Genomic DNA, 26,664 nt, shown 5'->3' on the forward strand with positions numbered 1-26,664 from the left:
AACGTCGACTGGCGGACCAAGGCGAGTTATAGCAGTTGGGGTGGTCATAGATCAGGGAAGGCTTGTAGAAATAGCCAAGTCTTGAGTGTCTTTCTGAATGTCTGCGTGCAAGGTTCTTGTCTAAGGTCTGGAGGCATGTTATTCCAGATGGTTGGCGCTGCTGTCGAGAAGGCTCGATCTTTGGTGGATGAGAGGTGTGTGAATTTGGTGGGGGTGTGTAGCGAACCTTTGTATGCTTCTCTGATGGGTCTGGACGAGAAGTGTAGCGTGAGTGGGTAGTGTAAATCGATGGGTGTTCTGTTGTAAATAGCTTTATGGATGATGGTGAGACCCTTGTGTAGAATTCTGAAGTTTACTGGGAACCAATGTAGGTTTTTCAGGATAGGTGTGATGTGGTCTCTTCTGTTGGGAGTTTGTTAAAATTCTGGCGGCCGAATTTTATAGCATCTGAAGCGGTTTGGTGGTAGAGGCGGGAAGGCCTAGCAGAATGGAATTGCAGTAATCTAATTTGGAGAATATAATGGCCTGGAGTACCGATCTGAAGTCTTGAAAGTACAGTAGCGGTTTGAGCTTCTTCAAACCTGAAGTTTGAAGAAGCAGTCTTTGGTTGTGTTGGTGATGAACTTTTTTAGATTTAGCTGGTTATCAATTATAACTCCGAGGTCTCTTGTTTGGTTGACCAGGGTGTTGGTGATTTCATTGTTGATTTATTAATAAATCAACAATGAAACGCCAGCTATCCCAAAATGCATTTCACTCTTCTTTCTGAGGACCAAAGAAAAGTGCCAAAAGCTAAACACACAGCATGATGGGCATTTATTGTTTGATCCTACTCCATGGCAAGAGCTGAATGAGCCATTGGGGCAAAATGTGAAGTCCTCCCATATCAGCCACCCATTTTTATTTTAAAAAAAAGCCACAACAGTGATAATCCAGATGATGCAGACATTTGCCCAAACCCCTCAGACGTCATGCCATGAAACAAGATTTTCAACAATAGCCCGCAATGGCTGCAGGGAGCCTTGCTGGGGAGGAGCTGTGGTTCCAGTACTGCATGCCAGAGCGAGAAAGATTGAAAAGCTTCACTTACCACCATGGAGAAATAGTGGGCACTGTCAATCCGAAGCACCACTCTGATCCCAGTGTCCTCGGAAACCCAGTGACGGGGGAGCCAAACCTCCTTCTCATACCAGACCCAGCCAATGAAGTTCCGCAGATTGTAATCTTGAGTGATGTCGTTGTAGCTGGAAGGAACAGGCATGTCGATCACAGGCCCAGTCTGAAACAGAATTAATCGATGGGTGCGTCAGCCTTCTGTGGGCATGAACACTTCTGTACTCATTTTCCAAAATAAAAAAAACATAGCAGATGCATTTACTTTTTTTTTGGTTTGTAACAGAGACCCACAATGGGACTAGGGGCATTGCAAGTTGTGGCCCAAAATGGTTGCTCCAGCACCACAATCTTCAAAGCAGGTCAGTTCGTAACCCTTTGATTCTACAACTTACTATCTGGTGCAGGGGTGTTTTCAGCCAGATTAAAACAAATTTTTAAGTCAGAGGGTGGCAATTCCCCTGGCTCTCACTACCAGGTAAGAAACATTTCACCTCATCACTAATCAGGCGAGAAACTAAAGCATGCCCAGGTCATAATCCATTCAAGCCACAAAAAAAAAATGAAACCAGCGTTAATTCTACCCTCGTAGCAAAAGGAGAAGTTCGAACTACAAGAGTATGGGCAGTTGGGGAAATATTTCAGAGGATGTCAAGAACAGAAAAGCAGAACTTTTGTTCTCCCGGTGCAAGAGGGTTCTGTATATCCTTAGTAGATATAATAACTTCTCATAATACAAATACCGAACAGAACATGTTCACTGTCAGCCCCTTCCCTAAAACAATATTAATGGAGGAAGCTGTGCCAGCAAAGCAGACTCTGTGACCTAGACAGACAGGCCTAGCATAGGGAAACTGAGGTCTATGTGTAACCAGCCGCAGCCTTATTGGTCAGTTCGGTGCTGATTTCTGCCATCTGAATGACACCATTATGGCCCAGGACGAGCGATATCAGCATCGGATTGCACCCAATCCAGAGCTAATGCTCTATTTGAGCTTTTACCAACATTCTCCCTATTTGCTGAGCCGGAGAGACCACGCCTGAAGATGGGATCATTCGGCTATAGGCGTTTTTGAAACCCCATGAGCAACCCAGCTCATTCTTATGTCGCTCCAACAGAAAAGATATCGCCTCCTGCTGTGGATCCTGCTGTAGAGTAGGTGCTGGGGATGAATGGAACACCACATCTGTGCTAGGGGAAGACATGTACAGCAGGTGTGAAACCTGAGAAAATTACTGGATCAGCGTCAGGCGGAGCAATAATTCATCACCTGCTAACTGGGAATAACGCACATCCAACACTACATCCCAGGAGCACAAAAAGCCAGTGCCAGCTCCGTGTCCCTACATTCAATCGAGTCTTTATTTTAAAGACAGACCACTTGGGTGGAAACACACCTGGCTGGATGTTCTGTAAGGCATCTGCATTCTGTGTGACCCCTTACTTGTATCCTATAACTTGCCTGGGTAGCCACATACCATATTAAGACTCGCCTGAGGCCTTCTATAACTTGTGAGTCAAATTTCACTATCAGATTTCATATCATGTTCATTTTCCCACCCTCTGTCTCAGTACATCTATGTTTCTGCGGTCATGATGTCTAAATCCAGACCACAAGGAATGGGTGAGTCAGGCCTGCTCCTGCTGCAAAAGCATCTGGGGGACATTTTATGGAAAAGTCTGAAACAGGAAATGAAAAAGGACCGACTTTCTTGACCTGGAGCCAGTCGTCTCCGGTGTTTAACCCTTTACTGGGTGCTTCTGGGGAGGGAGAAGCCTCAACAGCCCATTAACCACACGACACTAGACAATGTCGGCATGGCGAGGGTGGCACAGTGGGACACCCAGCAGAATCTCAGATCCAATAAAAATGATTCTTAATTTTTTACTGTTTGTTTTTTTTTTTAACTGATAAGAAGAGATACTACACTTGATCTTAGCCAAAAGGCTAAGAAGCGATATTGTGTTTTTAGTTTTCAAAAATTCTTTCTTGCATCATGTTTGAGTTTTGCAGGGTCTTTTTCCTTTGCTGGGCTGCAATGTTTTCATTCACTGACACTTTCACAGGGCTTTAAGATTAAGGATTTGTACCTAAGCAGTCTGATCCCTACATCAGGCACAGAACAATTCCTCAAACTGAAGAGGAATGGGACTTAAACAAAGTATAACTTACATTTTCCCATGAACAAACAGATTTGAATTTGTATCCTCTAAGTATTTTTTTTTCTTTTGGATCCTACCTACATTCTCTTCCTTGCCTGTTTTTGCAGACAAGGAAACTCTCTAAGTTTGTGTATTGGTCACTGTCAGTCATGCTCCAGAGAGCATACTGACGCTGCCTTTTCAGGACATTTAATGATTTGATTTGGTGACCTTACCAGGTACTTTTGCTATCCCAGTCAAAACCATCTGGAAATGGAATTAAAGAAGCAATACAATTAAAATGCATTTGGCCTTTTGTACATCTCCCACGAGTGCGCATGGCTGCCTACGCATAAACCACACTTCTGATCGCCGTCCGGCCTTCCCACGGGTACAGGGTGCATAACAGCACACGCTCCTTTATAACCTGCGACAAGGACGCATGTCTATCCGCGGCAGAGAAAAAAGGGAACATCACGGGAGTGGGTCTATAAGGCACCTTTCGCCCTGACATTTTTGATGGGCACTTACATCCGTTAGTAAAATAAAATAAAATTTAAAAAAAAGACAGGAACCTAAAAGAATGATTTTCAGTCCAAGAAATGCAAAAATCAAATTCCATGCTCCTCTCTGTGACCTATGCAAAGTTTAAATAATTTGTCCAGGGTGGCACAGGGGAAGTTCCTGTGCAGGGAGCTGTCAGCCTGTTCCTCTCCCTCAGACTAGCAAACAGAGGCAGGATATGTAAACCCAGAAATAACGGGGCGCAAAAAAGCTGGAAGGGAGACATTTCTTAATTGGACTAACTTTAAGACTAGCTTTCTAGAGCTAGGCCCCTCCTCAGTTCAAAGCCGAAACTTAATGACCAAGGTACTAGAAGGCTGGAGGGTGGCCAACAAGATGCCAAATTTTAAAAAGGGCTTGTTCTGGATCAGGTAAACATCCGTGTTTTGCTATCCAGGCAGCTAAACTTTCTCTCCAATCAGTCCTCAAGACAAAGATTATGTAAGTTTGAAATTATTTATTGTACAGGTAAATTCTACTTACAATTGTTGCATTTCAAACGCGAGCCCCTAGGCAAGAATCTTTGGTAACTGGCGACGAAGTAGGAAAAGGGAGTCTCTTGTGTTGCAGGAGTTGGTTTATGGTAGAGGTAGAAAGCATGAGGAATATAAGGCTGATTTAGTCCTTAGAAGAAGGCAATCTGTTTCAGGGAGTGTCAGAGCGCTGCTTGTTCGAAAGCAAGTATAGAACAAACTGAACTCTCATCGAGAGCTGCTAAAGGAAATGCCACCACAAGCTGGAAACAGGGGACAGGGTCCAATGGCAGCAAGCCTGAGAACCATGTAACATAGGGGGAGCATGAAGGGCAGTCCTTTGAACCTATAAGGCACCTAGGAAGACTCAAGTTAGATTGAGGGGGATTCAAGTTCTTCCGATGGTGAGAGAAAGTTGAGGGGGGAGGGAGCTTCTCTTAAAGGCAAAGGCTCACAGATTTTTATCATAGGTTACAAATGGTGCTTCAGTATTAAGAATCCTCAGAAGGGACGACTGCACTAAACACAGTTAAACTACAATATATACAAATACAAACATGTACCCACTGCTGGGGACAGAACAGGGCTCCAAGGGTCATTCAGGAAACTATAGATCGGTGAGCCTGACATCACTGCCAGGGAAAATGGTCAAAGCTTTTCTTAAAAACAAAATTATTCACCGTGTAATAGACCTGGCTTAATGGGGGAGAGTCAACATGGGTTTTACAAAGGGAAGTCTTGCCTTACTTAGATTTTTTGGAGGGTGTAAATACCCATGCGGACAAGTGTGAGCCGCCGATATCATGTATTTTGATTTTCAGAAGGCGTTTGACAAAGTCTCTCATGAGAGGCTCTTCAGGAAATTGGAAGGTCGTGGGATCAGAGGTAGTCTCCTGTTGTGGATTGGTAACTGGATAAAAGACAAGAAACAGAGAATAGGGACTAAAAGGTCAGTTTTCCAAATGGAGAAAGATCATTACTGGAGTGCACCCACAGGTCTGTATTCAGACCTGTGCGATTCAGCTTATTCATAAATGACTGGAGAAAGGAACGTCAAGTGAGGGGAGATATGATAGAGGTCTATAAAATAAGTGGAGTGGAACGAGTAAATGTTAAAATTGGTTGTTTACTCTTTCAAAGAGTACAAAGACTAGGGGGCATGCAATTAAGTTATTAGGTGATGAATTTTAAAAGTATTTTTTTTTACTCATCACATAATTAAGCTCTGGAATTTGTTGCCAGAGAATGTGGTGAAAACTTTTTTGTTTTTTTTAATCAGCTACACCAATAAAGGTTTGGACAAGTTCCTGGAGCAAAAGTCCATAAACCATTTAAGAGGGGGGGGGGAGTTGCAGAAATTCACTTTTTAGCCCTGGGATAAGCAGCTTGGAATCTACCTACCCCTTGGGATCCTGCCAGGGATTGATGACTTGGCTTGGCCACTGCTGGAAACAGTAGGAGCACTGAAGGGAGAAGATCACCTTGCTGGTGGCTTATAACAGTCAGTAAATACTGCCTGGGGAAATTTTAGAACTTAAAAGTTTTGGGGAGAAGTAAACTATTGGGGTTTATTATTTAGTGTGTTTGTGTGTCTATTAAATAGCTAGTCAGAAGGCAGGCAAAACCTGGGAGTTTGTGTTTGCCTTTCCTTCCCTTTCCTTCCATCCACCTCTAGCTCATCATTTGATTTGTAGGCAGGTGACACTTTCACATTAAAAAAAAAATTAATCAGCCTTTTAACTGAAACTCAGGATTGCCCAGGCCTTATCAAGAGTTTAATCATCCCCTTGTAGGTTACTACAAGATAAATAGTGAATACACTAAAATTAAAAGGACCCTACTTGTATGCATTCCTACTCCAATAGCAATCTAAACTTAACTAGGAACTGAACAAAATTAAGATGAAGGCAGCAGTCCAGCAGCAAGGGGGGGGGCTTCCCGTCTTTTACATAGAGTGTCACACGTATGATTTTTTACCTGTCAGTGAGAGGTTGTATGTGTGCATCCGGTGCAAAGAACTCCTGTCTCTCAAAGAACGAGTCCGATCTCTGGAGATGCTGAGGCCGACAGAGAGGTATGTAGATGAGACCTTCAGGGACACAGTAACCAAGTCCCAACTTCAGACTGGCAGCCCTGGTGCTTCCTTGGAGAAGGAACGTCTCCTGGTCAGAGAGCAATCTGATGCAACATGAAATGATCCTGTTGCAAGGACCTGCTGTTCATGTAGTGCATTGTCCTCTCGCACTGAGGATGTGTTTCCCAGGGCTTCTGCCAAGGACAGATGGGTTAGATCAGCCATCATACAGGCCGATTCAGTAAAGTCCGCGGGAGAGCGGGCAAACGCCCACTCGCCTGTGCGCGCGATACAGGCACTAGGGACACCAGCGTGTCCCTAGCGCCTCCTTTTTGACAGCAGCCGACGCTCAATTTTGCCGGCGTCGGTTCTCGAGCCCACTGACAGTCCACCTGGCCAAGATGGTCAGACAGATGATGAAATGCTAAGAGAAATTAGGGAAACTAATCAAACTGGTAGTGCAGTACTAATGGGAGATTTCAATTACACCAATATTGACTGGGTAAGTGAAACATCAGGATATGCTAGAGAGAAAGTTCCTGGATGGAATAAATGACAAGTTATATGGAGCATTTGGTTCAGGAACAGACAAGAGAGGGAGCAATTTTAGATTTAATTCTCAGTGGAGCACAGGATTTGGTGAGCGGTAACAGTGGCAGGGCCACTTGGCAATAGCAATCATAATATGATCAAATTTGATTTAATGACTGGATGGGGGACAGTAAGTAGATCCACAGCTCTAGCACTAAACTTTCAAAAGCAAAACTTTATAAAATGAGAAAAATAGTTAAAAAAAAAACCAAACCCTAAAAGATGCAGCTACAAAGGTTAAGAGTGTGCAACAGGCGTGGATGTTGTTAAAAAATACCATCCTAGAAGTGCAGTCCAGATGTATTCCATTAAGAAAGGTGGAAGGAAGGACAATAAGTGAGGTGAAAGAGGCTATTTTAGCCAAAAGATCTTCATTCAAAAATTAGAAGAAGGTTCCATCAGAAGAAAATAGGATAAAAGCATAAGCCATTGGCAAGTTAAATGTAAGACATTGATAAGAAAGGCTAAGAGAGAATTTGAAAAGAAGTTGGCCATAGAAGCAAAAATTCATAACAAAAATGTTTTAAAATATATTCAAAGCAAGAAACCTGCGAGGGAGTCGGCTAGATCGTTAGATGATCGAGGGATTCTTTGCTTCGGTGTTTACTGAAGAGGATGTTGGGGAGATACCCGTTCCGGAGACTGTTTTTAAGGGTGACGATTCAGAAGAACTGATCCAAATCACAGTGAACCTGGAAGATATAGTAGGCCACATTGACAAACTGAAGAGTAGTAAATCACCTGGACTAGATGGTATATATCCCAGGGTTCTGAAAGAACTAAAAAATGAAATTTCAGACCTGTTACAAATTAATTTGTAACCTATCATTACAATCATCCATTGTACCTGAAGACTAGAAGGTGGCCAATGTAACCCCGATATTTAAAAAGAGCTCCAGGGGTGATCTGGGAAACTATAGACCAGTGAGCCTGACTTCAGTGCTGGGAAAAATAGTGGAAACTATTCTAAAGATCAAAACCACAGAGCATATAGAAAGACATGTTTTAATGGAGCACAATCAGTATGGATTTACCCAAGGGAAGTCTTGCCTCACAAATCTGCTACATTTTTTTGAAGGGGTGAATAAACACGTGGACAAAGGTGAACCGCTCGATGTGGTGTATTTAGATTTTCAGAAGGTGTTTGACAAAGTCCCTCATGAAAGGCTTCTAAGAAAACTAAAACGTCATGGGATAGGAGGCACTATCCTTTTGTGGATTACAAGTTGGTTAAAAGACAGGACACAGAGTAGGATTAAATGATCAATTTTCTCAGTGGAAAAAGGTAAACAGTGGAGTGCCTCAGGGATCTGTACTTGGACCAGTGCTTTTTAATATATTTATAAAAATGATCTGGAAAGGAATACGAGTGAGGTAATCAGATTTGCGGACGACACAAAATTATGCAGAATAATTAAATCTCAAGCGGATTGTGATAAATTGCAGGAGGGCCTTGTGAAACTGGAAGATTGGGCTTCCAAATGGCAGATGAAATTTAATGTGGACAAGTGCAAGGTGATGCATATAGGGAAAAATAACCCTTGCTGTAGTTAGACGATGTTAAGTTCCATCTTAGGAGTTTCCACCCGGAAAGAGATCTAGGCGTCATATGGATAATACATTGAAATTGTTGGCTCAGTGTGCTGCAACAGTCAAAAAAGAAAACAATGCTAGGAATTATTAGGAAGAGAAAGGCAAATAAAAAGGAGGATGTCATAATGTCTCTGTATCGCTCCATGGTGAGACTCCCCCACCTTGAATACTGTGTGTAATTCTAGTCGCCACATCTCAAAAAAGATATAGTTGCACTGGAGAAAGTTCAGAGAAGGGCGACCAAAATGATAAGGGGCATGGAACAGCTCCCCTATGAGGTAAGGCTAAGGAAGTTAGGGCTGTTCAGCTTGGAGAAGAGATGGCTGAAGGGGATATGATAGAGGTCTACAAAATCAAAAGACTTGAACAGGTTAATGTAAATTTATTTACTCTCTCAGATAATAAAAGGACTAGGGGGCACTCCATGTAGTTAGACAGTAACCCATTTAAAACAAATCTGAGAAAATTCTTTTTCACTCAACATATAGTTAGTTAAGTTCTGAAATTCATTGCCAGAGAATGTGGTTACGGCTGTTAGTGTAACTGGGTTTAAAAACAGTTCCTAGAGGAGAAGTCCATAAACTTCTATTAATCATTAAGGAGCAGTAGTTTGGGATTTATTTAATGTTTGGATAGTTGCCAGGTACTTGCGACTTGGATTGTCCACTATTGGTCACAGGATGCTGGGCTTGATCGACCTTTGGGCTGACTCAGTATAGCAAGTCTTATGTTGCGTTCAGATTTCCAGATGACACAAAATTGTTTCGAGTCAATAAAAAGCCAGCAGATTGTGAAAAACTACAGAAGGACCTTGTGAGACTAGAAGATGGGCTTCTAAATGGCAGATGCAATTTAATGTGGGCAAGTGCAAAGTAATGCACATAGGGAAAAATAATTCCTACTACAGGTACATGATGCTGGGTTCCACATTATGCATCACCAACCAGGAAAAGGACTTTAGCGTTCTTGTGGTAAACACCTTGAAATCTTTGGCGTGGTGGCGGTCAAAAAGGCAAATAAAATGATAGGAATTATTTGGAAAGGAATACAGAATAAAACTAAGAGTAGCATAATGCCCTTGTATAGATCCATAGTGCATCTGCAACTTGAGTACTGGGTGCAGTTCTGGTGATCCCCATCTAAAAAAAGTCAGAGCAGACATAGAAGTTACAGAGAAGGTGGATTAAAAATGGGGATGGAAAAACTCCCTTAGAGAAAAAAGGCTAAACAGATTAGGGCTCTTTAGCTGGGAAAAGAGATGACAGAGGGGGTATGATTAAGATTTATGAAATCATGATATGGGTGGAATGGGTAAATAAGGAAGGGTTTGTTTACCCTTTCAATCAACACTAGGACTAGGGGGAACATTCCAAGAAACTAGCAACCGGCAGATTTAAAACAAATCGTAGGAAGTATTTTTTCACTCAGCGCACAATTAAACTATAAATCTGTTGCTGAAGGATGTGGCCAAGCCACAAGGAACAGATCAACTATTGGGGATCTGACGAGTACTCGTGGCCCGGACTGGCCACTGTCGGAAACAGAATACTGGGCTTGTTGAACCTGAATCTGACCCAGCATAGCATTCGTTATGTAAACCCCAGGTAGTGTCGTTTCGTTCCGGCTCCTGGTATTGAGCCAAGGGCCAGGCGGTCTGCTGTAATGTTAATGCCCCCCAAGCTCACGGTTACCTCTCGGAGCGGTCTCTTGTACCACTGCTGCTGGAAACCTTCATCTCTGCGCGCCGAGGCGTCCGCCCTGAAGCTCCAGATGCCACCCAGCTCCTTGCGCTCCCGGGAGGGAGTCTCCCTGGGGTACAGCATGCCCCCCTGCAGCGCCCCGGCGGGACAGAGGAGGAGGAGGAGGGGCAGCAGAGCCCAGAGGGCGCGCAGTGCTGACACCAGTGCCATGCCACGCACACAAGCCCCGCAGCCGGTTCCGGGGTACAGAACTCCCGCGCCCCTCCGCATTCTCAGGCTGCCGCCAACAATCACCTGAGCAGCAAGCTCCACCCTCCGCCCAACGGGCCAATGGCTTGCTGTGACAGGCGCGAAGGGCCAGCCGCCGAGAGGCGCCGCTCTTGATTGGCCGAGCCTGGCTATCAGTCAGAGGCAGAGAGGAGGGTGTCAGTGGTGGACGCCTCTGCCTGTCAGCCGGGCCACGCCTCCTGGGATGTAGGATCTGTCAGTCCCGAGACAGAAGATCTTCGCCGGCATAGGAGGCAACTAAAATGGTGGGGGTGGGGGTGGGGGTAGGGGGAGAGGGCAGATGCGAAACACAATGCAGATTACCCCCTGCCCGTGGATATAGTACTTGAGATTGTTCGTTATGCTCAAAGCGTTTTGTCCAGAAAGCATTTCCTCCACCCCCTCCTGTGCCTATAGAAAAAAAAGTGTTCATTGAGCGAATTTCCTCCTGAGATCACAGCGTCTCTTCCCATTCTGATAAATCCACCTTTGTCCACGAACCCCCAATGTGTTTTTTATATGCCGCCTTCTTTGGACAAGGACCATGGGGGTACCACAAGTGGTTTTGCCACAGCTTCTAAATCAGCTCCAGCGAATACAGGAAAAAGGTTTAGGGTTAGTAAACTCAAATTTTATTTTATTTGCAGCAAAAACTAATTATTTTTGACAAATACATTTATATTGAAAAAGTTAAAATATTACATACACTGTTTCATATTTTTTGCCAAGGTCATGTAACAGAAATATCCCTCTTGTGTCATTTCAAAGTTTTAAATAAAACTAGTCCATCTTATGACAGTCACAAGGTCATAAGATTATTCATAACCAATTACATGGTTTCATAATAGCTGACCCAGCACCAGAATTAAATTCCTTCTCCCTCTGGATAGGAAAAGGACTCCCTATTAACAGGGCCGGGCAAGGGTATTAGGCTCCCTAGGTGAACCTTCTGCCTTGCGCCCTCTGCCCCTGCCTCCAGCCCTGACATCATTCACTTAGACAGGCCCCTTCTCTTACCCACACTTGGGTTCCTTGTCTCATTCACATATGCCCCCTTACACAGGCTCCCTCCCTCCCTCCCTCCTTCTCTCTCTCTCTCTCACTAACACACACACACACACACACACGGCCCGCCAAGTTTCTTCTTCTTTCAGCCGCGAGCGGGATAGGCATCGCTTGTGGCCCACTGAGTCTCTACTCCTCTCGGTCTTGAGTGGGATGGGCTCCACTCGCGGTCCCACATGGCTGTTCTTTGCCACCTCCTAATGGCTGGCACCCTAGGCAACCACCTCGTTCGCCTACTGGGACGCACCATCCCTGCCTATTAATACATCATTACTCTCACTACACCAGCTTTTCTCACCCTGTCTGATAAATCCATGCAGTTTGGATAATTCCCTGATAAACTATCGGATTGGCTTTCTAGAGTTCCTATGGAGGGAACTAGCTTTCTGCATGCAAGCAGAGATGCTGAGCTTTGATCCAAGTACATGGACTTACAAGCTAGTGAAGCTAACTTCAGGTTGCAAAGTTTCCTACATAACTGACTTCTGAAAAGTGTTCTCTCTTCAAAAGCTGCAGCACTGCTGCTGCGAAGTCAGGGCTTCATAAATTGTCTTGCGATGTCCACAACTGGTTGGGTTTTCACAATCAATCACTAGGCATGAACTGAAGCTGTATGAACTGAGGGGCTCCCCGCACATGTTTGTGAAGTTCTTGGTTATGTTGACTTCCAAAAAAAAATGTGAATTCTCCTGGTGTTTGACCTGTGACAATGTAAATTTATAAACTCCACTCTTGCTCACAGCTGAGTGCATTAAGAAGATAAGAAGGGAACCTGCTGGGTCAGACCAAAGTCCTTCAAGCCCAGCCTGGCTAATCAGGAGGACCTGGAAAATGTTTATCTATTTCTTGTATCCCTCTCTTAGGGAGAAGCACTGGCTTTCCCAAGCTTTATTTGGAGGTAGCTACAGATTTTCCTGGATCAACATTACACTGTATGAATTAGACCCCTAAAGCCCTCAGTCTGGACTCCCAGCTTTCTTCACCTACGGAGGCCAAATCTAATCTAAGCAGCCCAAGTCAGGAGGGCCAGAAGCTGCCAAGTACAGGTCTGTTATTACATGTCATAAAAAAACATAAGCACAAAATTAAATTAAATGTAAGCACAAATTTAATTTAAAAAATGTCTGTCAAAGTCACCTAAGGCAGCATCTAAATTAAAGCTGATTCCTTCCTCGTTGGGCTGTGCTAGTCTGTCCTCTTTCTTTTTCTTGGCTCTTTCCATTTTATCTTTCCCTGCCATTCCTGCGACAAAGGAGCACATATGTTTTTCCAGTTCAACCTGTGAAAAGATTAAAGAAAAGGCCTTTTATCTCACTCTTGTTTAAAGTTGCAGGTGCAAGTTCCCGACATTTTTTGCCGAGGCCCAGGCTCACACTTACACTTAGCCATAATTAAAAAGTTTTTTTGACTGCTGAAAAACATCTAACCTCTCACCGCATACATTCATGAAGTGATAGGGCCAAGATGGGAAAACGGACCATAATCTTGCGACTTCAATCCTAAAGGCATTTCATTTCATGAACTGCCAGGCAGTCAGACTTCACACACTGGTGGTAAGGAAGGCAGCTCAGGAGGGAATGAGTATTATTCGGGAATCATTCCAGTTGGGAGGGGGGAATGGTCCAGGTGAGGTATCCTCTTCCTGCCCTCTACTCCCTCCCTAATCTATTTTTTTCCCTTGCCTCTTATTGCTCCTCCCCCTTGCCAGGAGAGGGGGGATGTGTGTGTGTGATGAAGATGTTCCCTGCAAACCTGAGCTTTGTTCTCTTCTGCCAGCCTGCATGGGCCGGAGCTGTTGCTGTCTCTCCCTGCTCAGTAGAAGGCTCTGCAGTTCAAAACTGCCTCATCTCTCCACACCTAGACCAAAAGTGGAGACTTTCCTCTCCTCTATTAAAGATCCCCCCCTAGCCTTAGGCCTCAAGCAATATCAGAGGTGCTGGAGGGGCAATACAGGGAATTCTTGTTTTAGAGGCTAAGGGGAGACCAATGCAATAAGCCGGGTGTGAAAACATGTTTTTTAATGCACGCACAGCCACATCTCCTGGGCGCCCAATTTAATATGCAAATGAGCTGCCAGACTAAAAAGGACATGCTAGGGATCAATTGGGCAGCCCTAGTGTGTCCTTGGCATCGGGCGCCCAGGAGTCATGGCTGTGTATGGGTTAGGAAAACACGCTCAATTTAAGAGGGTCCATTTTCTTAACCTGTGCACAGCCACGGATTAGGAAAACAGACACTCATAAATTGAACGTCCTTTTTGCCTAGCTTGACTGCCATCAAGACTTTTTTTTTTTTTCCTGATGCTGCCAATATTAAGTAGGAGGAAACAGAAAAGCAGTATTTTTGGCTTGGAGCACTTGAGAACTTAACACCAGCTCCGAGGATGGCGTTAAGTTTTGCATGTTGAAAAGTGCGCATTGGGCGCACTGTGATTTTTTGCATCAGGGTAATAGCTAATAGCCTCATCTGCATGGCATTTACATGTGATGAATGCTATTAACTACAGGCTGGTTTGGACACGCATTTTGAACGCGCTAATCCCATTATTGCATCGGGAGTTATTCTAGTGCATCCAACCCCGCATCAAGCTGTGCACTAGGCCAAACGTGCTGTATTGCATCTGCCCCTAGGTGCTTCCAAAAGGGATCACATTCTCACTGAACAATGGGGGGAAATGGATGTCCCCCACCTCTCTACCAGGCTGGACAACTAAGCTCATGAAGCGGCTGCTGGATTAAGGTAAAGATGTAGCACCGCACAGGAAGAGATGATTGTTGCAGGACACAGTGACCACTTTAACCAAAAGATAATGCTACATAGCACAGACTATAGCTTTAACTGCTACTTTTCTGCGATACACTGTGCACAGTTTAATATCTGCTTCCTCTGCAACACCTATGCCTCATGTGATTTTAGATTCCATGAGACATGTGCCAAGCAAGGGAATGATCAACCAAACATGTCTGGCACTGCATGGGGGCTACATTTTCTCCTGCATCTGGCGAGTAGATGGAGACCGTTTGCAGGTAGTTATGTTGCATCTAATTATGATTTGTGGGTTGGAAAAGTGCCATGACTAGTGTTTTCATGAACATGAAGCCAAGTTTTGGTAAAAAGAGGGAAGATGTTTGAGTAGAACTGACCATGTCGGATCTCTATCAAGTGCAAGGCCATTTGACTCCTTCCTTATTTCTGCTGCAACAGATTTTCCCCCCCCTATTTTTATTTCATGTGTGAGAGAAGGGAGATGGTTATAGAGTACTTGTGAGCCAGACTCCAGCTGCCTTTGCAAAAAAAAAAAAAAAAAAGGCTACAACTGAAGTGGACCTGCCCTAGGAAGAGGCCCCTTCAAATAAGAGCTTGAGATTCTTGTTTTTACACCTCAGCTTTTAGCTCAGATCGGTTCATGTTACTTAAAAAAAATAAAAATAAAAATCTGACAATCCAGTCACTTTGTAGGGTGCAAGGTCTTAGGATGATTCTTTCTACTGCGGACATCATGCCACAGTAAACACGGGTTTCTTATAGCAATCATCCTTTGAGATAGAAATTTAAAAAATTGGGCAGAGTATAGCACCTAATGAACACCCAACATATCACAATTTCCCAGAAATTACAGAGGGTGGTTAATAGTGTGTATAAATCTTACAGTAAATCTGTTTTATAGCAAAGGATGTGCACACCTGTGAAACCAGTTTTACTATGCAACATGGCAGACATGCAACATAGGGCTAGGCCGAGTAGCAGCTGATTGCTTTGGGTTGTGTGGTGGGGGCTGGGCTAGTTTTGTTTTGTTTTTTTGCCTCAGATGAGCTCAGCTTGTGCAAGAATCAGGTGGAGCTCTATTCACCCCACATCTTTTCATTAGATGATCACTTAATAATATTCTACCAAATCTTATTGTTAAGAACGTAGTGGGGCATAGGTGGGTTCTGTTGCCCTACGCAGGGAGTCAGGGGCCTTCAAAGAGCCATATTGAGAAGTGTTTCTGCTGAGAACTGTAGGTATGAAATTGATAAGAATGAGAAGGTGGGGCTAGAGAAAGGGATGGTGTAGTACATTCATGAGTCTACCCAAGGGCAGAAGGCCCTTCTTCTTTATGCCTGTTCCTGTAGAGAATCAGCAAGGGCTGCCAGAGGTTCAATCTTCAGCTGGGCCAGTGTAAAAGGTGGCTGACTGGTAGGTTATATGTCACAGAATACAAAACACACTTATTTACAAGTATAGAAGTTTACTTATAAGTCTGAGAATAAGCAATAGAAGCACACAAAATTAGAGTCTGCATTGTTTTGGGATTCTATAGTGGAACTCCTATTTGATATTATAGCAGTAAAGATAGCTAAGGATCCACTTTTCTTCTTGTTAAACATTCCAGTTTCTGGCATGCATTCGAATGGCATCTCTTTTTCATATCAAGTTATGCTGGCAGCCAGAGGGGAAACTGCTTGTTAGTGGAAGAAAGGGAGTACATCTCCATTGCTGAAAGTTTTGCAATGGTTGGAGAAAGTATATTATATGAATAAACTAACTGCGGTAAAATGGAAGCATGGGAGGAAATCTGAAGAACTATGCCAACATTATATTATTTGGAAGGAAAAAGTTTAGTTTCCAAGTACATGCCTGATAGAAAGAGGGCCTGTGGGTGGCTTGGGATGGGGTGGGTTGGGATGGAATCTGTATTACACGACGTGGCTCCTGCGTTTATTTTGGGTCTGCGACTCGATATGTATTCTCTTTCCCAGTGACCAATGAAACCAGAGATGTAATTATGTTCAGACATGTGTTGAGATGGGGATATGCTTTTTTAATGTATGTTTGCATAGTGATGTAAAAGGCAGTTTTCCCACAATAAATCTTGAATTAAAATAAAAACAAACTGATTGGAGAAAGTAGACTTCTTTTTTTTTTTATTAGCGGGAAGCTTCTTATTTAATAGTAGGGTAAAAAAATGGGAATGGGAGGATGCAGAATAATCTATAAAAAGATTAGAGCTCTAGCAGTTTGCTCCCCTATAGAAGAAACCCTCTCCTTTCCCTCACCCCTCCCTAAATACACCCAGTACTTTAATCACACCCTCATCTTTAAAAAAAAGAGAGTTTCCACCTTAGACAATAATTTCCAGTTGCCTCCATGGCAAAAAAAATCTGTTGTGAAATGAATTTCTGCAAGTCATTGAGAAAGCTTTGGCAACATTTAATGGGTATTTACGTTGTGGTTCTAAGAGGTTCAGGTGAAGAGAGGCAGCTCTATGAAATCACGCTCGCTTCCAGTGCCAAGCTTTTCCTAGCCTCTGGATGATCTGTCAATGCAAAAATAATGCATTTCATTGCAAAAGAGTCAGGGCAGGGGGTCCTGGTAGAAAAAAAAAAAGGTTCTTTAGAAATCCCAGCAACTTTCCCCAGCTCTCACTCCTCCCGTTTCACCATCCAGGATCTCAGCTGCTGGATCTGTGTCAACACACTGCTCTGAGCTGTCCCACCAGGGGCATTGTACTGCTCCACGCTGTGGGTGTAGTTCCACACCTGAGAGACATCGCTGGTAAACAGTGAGCTGCAAAGGAGCAGAGCAACACATTATTAGAGTACCATGCAGATGGCATGGGCCAGTCACAAGAGCAAGAGTGCTAGGAAAGAGGAGACCTGACCAAGTCTTACTTCTACTATGGGGATTTTAGGCAAGTCACTTTGGGTAGCTGTAGCAAGGATTCATTGTATAATTAGAAAAGTTTTCTGTATAGCACCCTACAAAAATGGAGAAATTACTTACCTGATAACTTTGTTTTCCTTAGGGTTGAAATATGGACTCAGGACTAGTGGGTTATGTGCTCCTCTGCTAGCAGATGGGAGACAGAGTCAGATTTCAAAGCTGACGTCACCCTAGATATACCCCTGCCGTGACCTCAGCTCCTCAGTATTCTCTTTGAAAAGCCATTGTGGACATTTATATTGGTTAATGAAAACAGACTGATTAAAAACTGATAAAAACTGATTAAAACTGGAGACCACCAGTGCACTCAACCAACATAACGCTGACACCCATCATAATGTGGGTGCCCTGAACTAAGGGTAGGGTAACGGCTTACCCATATTTGTATAGCATCGAGATTCACCTTCCAGGCTCTTCTTTGGTGCTTCTCCAGGGCAGCCGTGAGCGGGATGCTGAGTCCATCTGTCTACACTAAGGAAAATGAAATTATCAGGTAAGTAATTTCTCCATTTCCTAGCATGTAGCCAGTTGGACTCAGAACCAGTGGTATGTACAAAAGCAATTCCCGGACAAGGTGGGAAGCTGCCCGTGGCCCACTTAGCACTGCCCTTGTGAAGGCTGAGTCTTCTTGAGCCTGGACATCCAGGTGGTAGAACCTGGAGAAGGTGGTAGGGAAGACCACGTCGCCGTTCGACAGATGTCGGCCAGCGTCAGTAGTTTGGCCTCTGTCCAGGATACGGCCTGGGCCCTAGTAGAATGAGCCTTAACCTGCAGGGGTAAAGGCTTCCCTGCCTCTATATAAGCTGCCTTGATTATGTCCTTGATCCAGCGAACTATAGTCGCTCGTGAAGCCGCTTCATCTGGTGTCTTCCCGCTGTGAAGAACAAACAAGCGATCCGTTTTGCACACCGGTTCCGATTGTTCTAGGTATTGTACTAGGAGTTTGTGACGTTTAGATGGCGAAGAAGTCGGGAGTCTTCCGAATCCTTATGTCCCTCCCGTAATGGTAGGGAGATAGATTGATTCAAGTGAAACCCTGAGACCAATTTTGGTAGGAAGGAGGGAATACTGTGAAGCTGTATCGCTCCTGGAGTAAAGTGGAGGAATGGATCCCAACAGGATAGTGCCTGTAGTTCCGAGATGCGCCAGGCCGAGCATATTGCCACCAAGAAGACAGTCTTTAGCAGTAAAAGGCGTAGTGACAGGCTGCGCACTGGCCTGAAGGAAGGCCCTGCTAGAAAGTCCAATACCAGGTTGAGATTCCATAGGGAAACCGGCCACATTAGGAGTGGTCGGAGTTGCTTAACCCCTTTTAGGAAACGGGCCAAGACCGGGTGTTCAGTCAGACTGTTTCCATTCACCTCGGCCCTGAAGCAGGAGAGGGTTGCTACCTGAACCTTGAGGGAGTTGAGTGACAACCCTTTCTTCATACTGTCCTGTAGGAATTCCAGAATCATGGGGATCTTGACAGTTTGTGGGGGCACCCCGCGGTCCTCACACCAGGCTTCGAATAGTCTCCAGATCCGTATGTATGCTAGGGACGTTGAGAACTTCCACGCGTGGAGCAAAGTGGTGATCACGGCCTTCGAGTAACCGCGCTTCTTCAGGTGAGTCCTCTCAAGGGCCAGACCGTAAGAGAGAATCTTCGTGAAGGATCAGGCCCTGCTGGAGAAGGTCCCTGTGTGCAGGGATGTACAGAGGGCTCCCCGCAAGGAGTCTTTGCATGTCTGCGTATCACGGGCGTCTGGGCCAATCCAGAGCCACTAGTAGGACTAACCTTCTGTGGTGTTCTACCTTGCGGATGATCTTGCCCAGTAGAGGCCAAGGGGGGGGGGGGGGGAAGGCGTACAGTAATTCCTCCTTTGGCCAGTTCTGGATGAGGGCGTCGATCCCTTGGGAGTGCTGCTCTCATCTGCGGCTGAAGAACTGGGGGACTTCGGCATTGCGAGATGTGGCCAATAGGTCCATGGCTGGGAGGCCCTAGCGATTTATCATCTGGAAGCCTCTGGTCGACAGCACCCACTCCCCCGGGTCCAGGTTTTCCCTGCCGAGGAAGTCTGCTGAGACGTTGTCTTTTCCTGCAATGTGGGAGGCAGAGATCCCTTGTAGGTTTACCTCTGGCCCATTCCATGAGAGGGTCTATCTCTAGAGACACCTGCTGGCTCTTGTTTCCTCCCTGGCGGTTGATGTAGGCAACCATTGTTGTTTGTCAGACATCACTCAAATCGCTTGCCCTTGGAGCCTGTAGCTGAACTGCAGGCACGCTAGTCTGAACACTCAAGCTTCCAGGTGGTTTATATTCCATTTCGCCTCTTCCTTGGTCCATTGTCCTTGGGCCGTCAGTTCCTGGCAGTGGGCTCCCCACTCTTGGATGCTCGCGTCTGTAGTGAGTACGATCCAGTTCAGTGGGATAGGCTTATGTCTCTGCTTAGGTGGTTTTCCTGCAGCCATCACTGGAGCCGAGAGCATGCCTCCATTGGTAGGTGGAGACGAATCGAGTAATCTTGGGACAGTGGGTTCCAGCAGGACAGCAAGCGGTGTTGGAGTGGCCGCATGTGAGCCCTTCCCACAGTACTACTTCCAGAGTTGATGCCATGAGGCCTAGGACCTGAAGGTAGTCCTATACCTTGGGGCGCATCCTGGTCATCAATCGGCATACTTGTTCCATCAGTTTCCTCCTCCTCAGGGGGGGTGGGGGGGAACCTTGTTCTGCTTGGTGTCGAACAGAGTACCTAGGGGCCCGAAGGACTGAAAGGACTGTTGACTGCTCTTGTCCATGTTCACGTCCCAACCGAGTTCCTGAAGGAGGGTCCTGACTCTATTGGTGACTTCGCCCAGATCAGCCAGTCGTCTAAGTAGGGGTGTACCAGGATCTCTTCTTTTCTCAGTGTTGCCGCCAGACCACCATAATTTTGGAGAATGTTCTGGGGGCAGTTGCCAGGCCGAAGGGTAGTGCCCGGAACTGGTAATGGTGGCCCAGAACCACAAAACGTAGAAAATGCTGGTGGTCTTGATGGACTGGAATGTAGGCTTCAGAGAGGTCCAGGGAGGTTAGGGACTCTCCCGGTTGCACTGCCATTATTACGGAACAGATGGTCTGCATGCGGAAGTGTAGTATGCGTAGATGACTATTGACGCTCTTGAGTTCCAGGATGGGTTGGAATGACCCCTCTTGCTTGGGCACGACAAAATAGATGGAATAACGCCCCGTATTTAGCTGTGGTGTAGGCACTGGCTATATAGCCTTCAGACTGAGTAGTCTTATTAGTGTGGATTCCACTGCTCGTCTCTTGAGGTGGGAGTGACAGGGTGGTATCATAAACTTGTCTCAAAGGACGCAGCGAAACTCCAAAGCGTTGCCTTCTCGTATGATGTTTAGTACCCATTTGGCCGACGTGATCTCGACCCATCGTTGGTAGAAGAGGGAGAGTCGACCCCGTATTTCCTTTTCCTGTGGATGAGTCTGCACATTCTCATTGGGAAGCTCGGGTCAAGCCTGTACCCAGGCCTGTTTCTCTTTTGGGTTGTCTGTTCCGAAAGGACTGAAACCTCCTGGAAGGTCGGGCTGTCTGGAAGGACGGGTTTCTGTAGGGCCGGAAGCATTGGGAGCCTCTGCCCTGAGTTCTCCTGGGAGGGGGGCGCTGGGATCTCTTTCCTCTGTATTCCGGTAGACGAGACACTGGAGATTTGCCCTACTTACTAGCTAGTTTTTCCAATTCGCTTCCGAATAGGAGAGATCTCTTAAAGGGCATTCTTGTGAGGTTTGCCTTAGAGGTCGCGTCTGCTGACCAGTTCCGCAACCATAATTGTCTTCTGGCAACTCTCTCTCAGCAAGGAGAAGTGAGAAGACTTGCTGGAGCCCTTCTTCTCTGGTTTGAAGATTTTTCTAGACTTACCTGATCTCAGTGCTTACCGGCTGAGTGCAGAGACGGTCTCCAGCTGTGGGGGGAGAGGGCTTTGGCCTTCATCGCCGTGCTCGGCTTTGCACCCACTGCCTTTCAGCCGCTTCAGTGGCTAAGTCCATGCCGGGAGCCGGCTACGGATCAAGGCACACCTCTGAGGGATCGGAAATCACCTCAGGGATCCTCAACTGGGGGAGGGACCTTTTGTAATCCTGCTAGCACCGTGCTAGCAAGGGGATAGTGAACACATCTGCTAGGGAGACGAAGCGATACTGAGGAGCTGAGGTCATGGCAGGGGTATATCTAGGGTGACATCAGCTTTGAAAACTGACTCCGTCTCCCATGTGCTAGCAGAGGAGCACATAACCCACTGGTCCTGAGTCCATCTGGCTACACGCTAGGAAATACATCTTTTTATGCCAGTACCAGAATGGAGTTGTGCATTGTATATTTACAGCATCCCATTGGGAGTCCTGTCTGGTTTCTGTGGCCAGTGGGATTGGGGAAACATAGGGTGTATGGTCCTCAAGTGTCTCCAAGTATGTGAAACCGCTTACTAAATAAATAAATAAATATGAGAGACCATTTTAACTAATAGCGTTAATTTCATGTGTGTGTTGAAGGCAAAGCCTGTGAATGCATACCTAACACTCTTCAAGTCGTCCAGTGAGAGGTGGTTTAACAACACCCCCTTGGTTTCGGCCAGGTGCACGACCTTCCCTGAAACACCATGAGCTTGCCTGAAGGGCATCTGGAGCAAAGAGAAGAAGGGACCAGGATCAGAGGATGCAATGGAGAGTGCAGGCTAATTGGTCTTATGTCAGCACAATGCCCCTTCTATCCCTACTCCATGGCACCTATAATGAAGGCCTCGACTATCCTGTGAAAACTATTTAATCCACATTTGTTTCTTGTTCAATTTATATAATCCTTGGTAAGCCAGTTGTTCCTCAGGTCTATACTTAACTGGCCCAGACACACCAATGGCCTCGATATCAGATCTCAAAGCTTCCTTGCCACTTTGACTGTTTTACCTTGGTCATGCCTTCTAATTCTTATTTCTGGAGCTTATTAAAACCCTTTCCCCTAACTGTCCTTGATAAGGAGAGCTGGGCACTATGGAGAGGCTTTAGCACGTGCCGCGCAGAATGTACTTTAGGGAACCTGATCACAATTTATTTTAGAAGAGGAAAAGCTGCGCGCAGTTATAAAAAGTGAAGCTGCCTAGATCTTCCAAGGGATTCTCGTTTGGACAGCACGAAGCAGCCTTTATTATCAGCTCAGAGTCCAGGGACTATGGGATTAATAACTGGTTTGTTTAAAAAAAAACAAAAAACCTATGTAAAAATATACATAGAAGGCTGCAAGGGAAATTCCGGTTCCTATCTGTGACTCAGCAAGAAGGCCGGCTTAAAATGATAGTAGGCAGTAGTGTAATTGTGCAAGAGGGGTCCTCTCCCCCTGTAAAAGCTAAACAGAAATAAGACATTTGTTACCATTCCAGTGCTCTATTAGTTAACCCTCTAATCCGGCCTTGCTGGATGCCTTGCCCTCCTCTCGGTGTTACATCAGAAATAGAGTTGCACACCTCTGATCTTTAATTCTACAGTAACATGGCCGAAGCTCTTAGTACTTACGCCTTTTCTAACCAGGTAGTAGGCTATATCTGTAGCCAGCATGTCAGGGCTCAAGGCCTTCTCCATAGCATCTTTATTAATCTGCAGACACAAGGAGAATAATCAGAGATTATAACAAATGTACAAATATCTCCTGTTTTAGGGCCTGGCCATTTCCTGCAACCCATTTCGGCTTTCGCCTCAATCAGAACCTTCCCCAAATGGGGCTACCATACCATGAGCTCTCTTTTACAGCTACCAGAGATTTTTCTTCCCCCTCTATAACCCCAGCATCACAATACTGTCTAAAATTGATAATACTATACCAAAATCAGTTAAAGCTTAAGGTTTTCTTTAGTCAGCTTCTACAGCTGCCAGCTATTTTTGGAAACCCTGTAAGAGCCCACCTCTAAGCTACACAATTGTGAGGGGTAGTGACCAGCAGGCACACACAGGTTCACAATCTTGTGCATCGTGAGGCCCTGCTCTCGATTTTGTACAGTGAGATAATACAATTAGGTCTGACCTGTAAGGTAGAAATAACTCCAGTAGCCACCTGCAGCACAGCACACATGGTGTCATAAACATCAAACATGGCCTCTTTGTCTTCCTAGAAGAAAAGAACTATTGGTGGGTTTGCAGCTTTAGAAACAGGATTTCCTCTCTCTTTAATACATATTCAGTAGGCAGATGCATTTATCTTTATGCCAATCAACGTTCATATTTCTGTATAGTTAAGGTCCTCCTTAAATTGCAGTGGGGGCCTAATATTGTGGAATACATAATTTGCAAATAATTGCAATTTAAATAGTGTCTTATTCAGGCCTGGATTTGTCAGTAGGCAGTCTAGGCCTGTGCATGGGGGTAGCAGGCAGGTTGAAGACCGAGCACAGCCGGAAGGCAGAGGACAGCCCTCTGCTTCCTGCCCAGGCCCTCCCCTCCCAGGAGCAGGCATAGCAGAGCTGCTCTGTTTCCTCATCCAGCCCCTCCCCACCTGTCATTCAGGGACAGAAGTGGAGTTAAGTGAGCCTGCAGCAACAGCAGCAAAGGGAGATCATTTTGGGGAGGTTAGGCCAAGTTAAGTGGAGATGACTGGAGAGTGGCAAGTGAGGCGAGAGGCTGGGGGCATGTTTGTGAGAGAAAGGGGAACTGGGGAGGAGTGGGGGCCAGGAGGGAAGAAGGGTTTGCGTGTGAAAGAGAAAGGGACTGGAGGCGGTTGCGCATGCCAGATTGGGTGGGAAATCAGAACTGGAGCACCTGCTTCCAATGCAATTTCAGACACCCCCCCCCCCCCCCGTTAACCCCTCAATCCCAGATTCCTGATCTTCCCATCCTCAGTCCTCTCACTCCATTCTTGGTCATCCTCTCTTCCTTGCCCCATCCCCAAGATCCTCTCCCTGTGCCGATTCTCGAGATCCGTTTTCCTCTCCCAATAAAAAGAAACATTTCCAACAGACAGAGACGAGACTGAAAGGCTACATTTTTTGTGAGGCAAAATAAAAATATGGAAATATTTGCCAATAAGCACTTTTCTAATTTTTGCCAGAGGAAACTGAATCTGTGCCTTAGACCGTGGGATCCGTCGTCCATCCTTACAGGGAGGCTGGGGGTGGGGGAACGGCAGCTACAGCACCAATATTGCTTTGGGGCAGCAAAATCCCAAGTCTGTCACTGGTTTTACCCATCAGCTGGCTCCTGCAAAAGTTTTCTCCACTACTCAAAAACATAAAACTACTACAAACTCATCTTACAATTTAAGTAGGGCCCATATTTTATATATTTTTTTTAATAAACATTTTTGCCAGTCTGAAATAAAATTGAATTAATAGAAAACATTTGAACATTTGTTACTGTCCACTCTGCAGCTGTATGAAACAGGTTAATTTTGGATTTCTTTGATTCCACCCCCAACGTTAATCAGGTGCTTCGAAACCCACTGATCATTAAACTATTCAAATGCTGAGGAACAGAACTGGCTAAAGTTTGTTTTTTGTTTTTTTTTTTAAATAGACAATATTACAGCTTTTACTCTCTTCAAAAATAAAAAAACAACACACACAACCATTTGTGCACTTCTGGTTGCCCTTTCAGTTCACTCTTCAGGCTTGTGCATGCGATGGCTGCAGGGGGCTCTGAACAGGAGCCCGATCCTGCTTACACTTAGTCTGGTGGTACACTAAATAGAACCTCAAGGGCTCGGTCCTCAAAAGCCTCCTCTGCTCTGTGACAATGACAAAATTCACTGGGAAAAAACCCCAAAATAAACATAGCCCGCAGGAACCTCTCTGGACACTCACAATGGCCAAAATGTGCACAACACTTAGAGTCGCTGCTGGATGCTACACAAAATTTAAAAATGTCTTTCAAAATTACCTGCAAATCCTTATTGTAAGTACTCGGAAGTCCTTTTAGGGTCATAAGCATTCCAGAACACTGAAGGAGAGACAGGTGATGGTGGGTGGCGGAAAGAGAAAATGAAAAGAAGCATTTAAGAAAACGGATAGTAACTTGACTAAGAAAAGCGGGCACCTGGGCAGACACCCCGCACAGAAATGCCCGGGTCCCTCCACGTGCAAGCCTGGATTCTGTCCCTTTCAGCTGGAGCAGACTTCAAGTCAATGCCAGGTCACTCGCGGCTCAGTAACAGCTGCTTCCCTAACAATCTGCATGCTGGGGGCATCATTTTCACCCATGAAGTGCCACTGGGGAGATTTTTTTTTTTTTTTTTTTACTCTGCATTGGCTCGCCAAGATAAAAAAAAAACCCAAAAAACCCAATGGCTTCAGAGCCTTGCTTTCCTCCACTACAGGGATGCGGAAGGGTTTAGTACTTGCTTGGGCTCCAGCGGCACACGGTGTTTTCCGCCTTCAGATCTTGGGGATTTGAACAAACATTCAGGGAAGAGACCTGTACTGTCTGAACGGTTCAAGTACCCTTTCACGTTTAACTTTTCAATTGAACGACATAAGAATTATCACAACCTGAATCTGCAAAGAAATTACTTTCTTCAAGTCTGTTTTCACTTAAAGCTCAGTTGTGAAGAAATGACAGAGCAAACTAAAAACATAAATATTTACACAATTTTAATTTAAAAAGAAATTACTGTATTTCCCCCCTAACAAAAACTAAGCTGCCGCCAGTATTCTGTTCCAGGCTGGCATTCTCCAGGTGGTCTCAGGTCTCATGACAGCTTTGTAGTCTTTACTATCACGTACCCTACCAAAAACATGGCCGGCCTTGCTGCGGATCAGCTCCAAACTATCTGGGTTTTTCTTCTGTGGCATTAAGCTGCTCCCAGTGCTGGAATTTAAAAGAGGGACTCGTTAAAAACAAAAACAAACAAAAAAAAACACAAAACCAAAACCAAAAACAAACAAAAAAAAAAACAAAAACAAACTTCGCTACTGAGAAAGGATTCTACTTGTGCTGCAGCATTCTACCGTCCGTAAACCACATTTCCCCCAGCCCGCCTGGGTTCTTGGCTGGTGACCTTCAGGACAAGGGGTTCGAGCAATAGGTTAGAAGAGCAGCTCCTTAGCTGAGCAAATTTCTGTCTGCTTTAGCTTGGCGAAACTCACACTGGAAATTTAACTCCTGGTCAGAGGCGGAATTAAAACTTCCGGTGCTGGTGTTAGTCTGTGGTGCTGGGGGATCTCGTACTCAGGATTTATGCTCAGAAAACCTGTTAGAAATCATTCCCACAGTGTATCCCCACTTCCTCTCTCCTCCCTCCGAGAATGAAATCACCGCCCTGACTCTGCTCCTTCTCCAGTCATTGCTCTCTGGCCTGCAGTGGCAGCTGCTGCCGTTGCTTTCTGCCTGGGCCTGCACCCCAGGACCCGTTCTCCAGCCATAGT

The 26,664-nt window shown here is 45.3% G+C and overlaps 2 protein-coding genes and 1 non-coding gene across 3 annotated transcripts in view; all 3 read right to left on the reverse strand.

Moving 5' to 3' along the window:
• Positions 1 to 10,565, reverse strand: part of GUSB (glucuronidase beta) — a 69,294-nt gene extending 58,729 nt beyond the window's left edge. Inside the window, exons 1-2 of the mRNA XM_029612297.1 lie at positions 10,243 to 10,565; positions 1,091 to 1,279 (exon numbers count right to left, since the gene is read on the reverse strand). Coding sequence (XP_029468157.1) covers positions 1,091 to 1,279; positions 10,243 to 10,521 — 468 coding nt within the window. The 5' untranslated portion in view covers positions 10,522 to 10,565. The remainder of the gene's footprint in view (positions 1 to 1,090; positions 1,280 to 10,242) is intronic.
• Positions 2,893 to 3,074, reverse strand: LOC115098402. Its single transcript, XR_003858497.1, has one exon. It is a non-coding gene; the product is annotated as a U2 spliceosomal RNA (small nuclear RNA).
• Positions 10,566 to 16,366: 5,801 nt separating the features above from the next.
• The window catches only part of ASL (argininosuccinate lyase), a 49,375-nt gene continuing 39,077 nt past the window's right edge, over positions 16,367 to 26,664 (reverse strand). Inside the window, exons 12-17 of the mRNA XM_029612299.1 lie at positions 26,023 to 26,107; positions 25,181 to 25,240; positions 23,334 to 23,417; positions 22,829 to 22,909; positions 21,836 to 21,942; positions 16,367 to 17,133 (exon numbers count right to left, since the gene is read on the reverse strand). Coding sequence (XP_029468159.1) covers positions 16,989 to 17,133; positions 21,836 to 21,942; positions 22,829 to 22,909; positions 23,334 to 23,417; positions 25,181 to 25,240; positions 26,023 to 26,107 — 562 coding nt within the window. The 3' untranslated portion in view covers positions 16,367 to 16,988. The remainder of the gene's footprint in view (positions 17,134 to 21,835; positions 21,943 to 22,828; positions 22,910 to 23,333; positions 23,418 to 25,180; positions 25,241 to 26,022; positions 26,108 to 26,664) is intronic.

Source organism: Rhinatrema bivittatum, chromosome 8 (assembly GCF_901001135.1).
Source record: "Rhinatrema bivittatum chromosome 8, aRhiBiv1.1, whole genome shotgun sequence".
NCBI lineage: Eukaryota > Metazoa > Chordata > Amphibia > Gymnophiona > Rhinatrematidae > Rhinatrema > Rhinatrema bivittatum.